The 3,270-nt window shown below is 42.5% G+C and overlaps 1 protein-coding gene across 11 annotated transcripts in view; it reads right to left on the bottom strand.

Annotated features, from left to right (window-relative positions):
- Nucleotides 1-3,270, bottom strand: part of PCNT (pericentrin) — a 100,983-nt gene that overhangs the window by 72,994 nt on the left and 24,719 nt on the right. For 9 of the 11 annotated variants that reach the window (XR_002116427.1, XR_002116428.1, XM_019616812.1 and 6 more), the window contains exons 13-15: nucleotides 1,950-1,991; nucleotides 985-1,249; nucleotides 602-692 (exon numbers count right to left, since the gene is read on the bottom strand). Coding sequence is in view for 9 of the 11 variants with exons in the window: in XM_019616812.1 (XP_019472357.1) it covers nucleotides 602-692; nucleotides 985-1,249; nucleotides 1,950-1,991 (398 nt within the window). In the remaining 2 variants the exon portion in view is untranslated. The remainder of the gene's footprint in view (nucleotides 1-601; nucleotides 693-984; nucleotides 1,250-1,949; nucleotides 1,992-3,270) is intronic. The other 2 variants (XM_019616815.1, XM_019616816.1) reach the window with 1 other exon arrangement.

Here is a 3,270-nt window from a genome sequence, read left to right as displayed (position 1 = left end):
AGCAATAAAAAAAAAAAAAAAAGGCACAATACATACTTTTCTCATTTATTTTATAATCGTCTCTTTTTGGTGTTGTTTACTAGTGAAATTGAGTTCATGCTGTCTTGTCTATGTCTTGTCTGCTTGTTATCCCGTCACTAAAGAAAATTATTTTTATAGCTAATTAAAAAAAAAAACCTAAAACCAAAATAGGAAAATTCCTCTTGACTTTGAGTCAACTTCAAATAAATTGATCTAAGAAGTCAGTATCTTAAGATCACATAAAGGTATATGAAAACAGATGCAAAGAGGAGAGACCAAATTAGTGTAGCCACTTAGAACAGACAGCAGTAAGAGGCACAATTGCTACAAAATATCTAGAGAAAAGAAATGTTGTGAAATCTCCACTTGTGTGGGAGAAATTAGTAAGAGCTTGCTCCTTCTTAGACATGGGACACAATATTCTATGAATTATTTGAAAGTGATAATCTACAAATACTTGACAAAAAATAATCTGGCCAAAATAAACGTCACAAATATAACTAACCCTTTGCTATGAGCTGGGAATCAGACATCAATTTTCATATAAGTTGTGTGTAACTCAGTATCTCCAAAATCCTACCTTATGTTGCTCCAGTTGTTGATTCAGTTGATCAAGGAAAAAGTCTTTTCTCTCTTTCTCAACAGCCTCTCCAAAAACTGTGACAGAAGAACTGAAGAGAAAAAACGTTTTAAAGTTCAAGACTATACCATGCACCACAGAATAGGTTAAATGAACTACTGACTTACCATATGGTATGAAAAGTAGGCACAGAGCCACATGGCTACACATAGCTATATGGGAAAGTATCCTCCACATTCATTACTTCCATTGCTAGGTAGCTAACTAATCTAAATCCCCCGGTGCCCCATCCCAACATATTTACAGGCTAGCATCACCTTTTAGAGAAACAAATGGAAACACTTCACATTATAACACAAGATGAAAAGAAAAAGAAGAGATACCTGATATTCCCTGCTTGGTTATGGCTCACATCAACCTCAGATACTGAATATTCTTTCAGTTCTTGCAGTCTCTGATGCAGCAAAGTCAATTCTTCTCTGTAGTTTTCCTCAGCGACTCTTAACTTTCTTTCAAAGTAGATTCTCAGTTGTTCTAATTCAGCCTCATGCTCACTTTTTGTTTGCTGATGCTGCTCTTCAAATTTTTGCTTTAAATGCTCTATTTCTTCCACCTGTGATGCACGAGCCATGAGCTGCTCTTTCAGCTCTGGAATGGAAATAAAAACAATGTAAGTACTCAAGAGAGTACAACCACAAATAAAAATCAGCCATATCTTAGTTGTTGAGATAGTTGTAAAATGCTATTCCACAAGCAATAGGCAGAAGCCAAGGTAGGAAAAGGACAAAAAGCGTAAGAAGAAACAGTTCTCCAGATGGCTTAACTTCATAGGTGATGGTGACTTAAGGTTTCACGAATCTACACAGGATCAACTGAAGACAGAACCACATTTCATGAAGGAAAAAAGGAAAAAATGCAACACATACTTGGAGTGAAATTTTTCACAACCACACAAACAAGGAGTAAGAGCATTAAGTACACTGCTTACATCTGCTTAAGGCAGTAGCTGTTATGTAGAAGGATCAGAGGAATCAAGTGACAAGCCAGGATTAGTGAGAACACTAACAGCACAGGCAAGGGAAATCCAATCTTGCATAGGTAGGTTTTGGCTAGTCAGCAACGTCTACCAGTATGAAATTAACAGAGGAAAACATCTAATAACTTTGAAGTGAAAGCTCATTTTTAAATCTGAGCAGTGATCCAATTGTCCAGCTGCTGTGCTTTGGATCCACCACAGTAAGTCCTCAAACCAGTTCAAATGCATTCTTACATGATGACTTCAGTGGTGAAAAGCAGTGAAAAACCAGACACCTTTAAGAACCCCTCATACAAAGAGAGATATCCTCACCTGGAACACGAGCTTTCATCCTCAACCAGCCTGACTCACCACCTCAAGTAATATGAAGGAGAAACAGAAAGGGTACAGTGATGTCAGTGATTAGTCACATGGAAAATTGTTTGAAGGGTTAATAAAGATTAGGACTACAGAGATAGGATATTCAAGAATTCAAGAAAATTCTATGGAGTGGTATGAACATATGACCAAACAACAACAACAAAACACAAAAAAAAACCACCTTCACAAAATCCAATTATACTTCAAAAGCTGTTTACAGAATCACAGAATTGTAGGGGTTGGAAGGGACCTCTAGAGATCATCGAGACCAACCCCCCTCCCCTGCCAAAGCAGGTTCCCTACACCAGGTCCCACAGGTAGGCGTCCAGGCGAGACTTGAATATCTCCAGAGAAGGAGACTCCACAACCTCCCTGGGCAGCCTGTTCCAGTGCTCCGTCACCCTCACCGTGAAGAAGTTCTTACGCACATTCGTGCGAAACTTCCTGTGCTGCAGCTTATGTCCGTTTCCCCTCATCCTGTCTCCACATACCACTGAAAAGAGACTGGCCTCACCGCTATGGCCGCCACACCTCAGATATTTATAAACCTGGATCAGGTCCCCTCTCAGTCTTCTTTCTTAAGGCTAAACAGACCCAGTTCACTTAGCCTTTCTTCATAGGGGAGATGCTCCAGGCCCTTCACCATCTTTGTGGCCCTCCACTGGACTCTTTCCAAGAGATCCCTGCTTTTTTGTACTGGGGAGCCCAGAACTGGACACAGTACTCCAGATGAGGCCTTACCAGGGCAGAGTAGAGGGGGAGGATCACCTCCCTCGACCTGCTGGACACGCTCTTCTTAATGCACCCCAGAATGCCATTGGCCTTTTTGGCCACGAGGGCACACTGCTGGCTCACGGCCAACCTGTCATCCACCAGGATGCCAGGTCCCTCTCTGCAGAGCTCCTCTCCAGCAGCTCATCCCCCAGCCTGTATTGGTGCATGCAATTACTCCTCCCTAGGTGTAAGACCCTACACTTGCTTTTGTTGAACCTCATCCGGTTTCTTACTGCCCAGCTCTCCAGCCTGTCCAGGTCTCGCTGAATGGCAGCACAGCCTTCAGGTGTGTCAGCCAATCCTCCCAACTTCGTATCATCAGCAAACTTGCTGAGGGTGGCCACTATCCCCTCATCAAGGTCATTGATGAAGATGTTGAACAAGACCCAGCACAGACCCCTGGGGGACACCACTGGTTACAGGTCTCCAGCCAGACTCAGCACCACCAACGACGACCCTCTGCGCTCTGCCAGTCAGCCAGTTCTCAACCCACCTCACT

Source organism: Meleagris gallopavo, chromosome 7 (assembly GCF_000146605.3).
Source record: "Meleagris gallopavo isolate NT-WF06-2002-E0010 breed Aviagen turkey brand Nicholas breeding stock chromosome 7, Turkey_5.1, whole genome shotgun sequence".
Classification (NCBI taxonomy): domain Eukaryota; kingdom Metazoa; phylum Chordata; class Aves; order Galliformes; family Phasianidae; genus Meleagris; species Meleagris gallopavo.
This window is presented reverse-complemented; position numbering and strand designations above follow the sequence as displayed.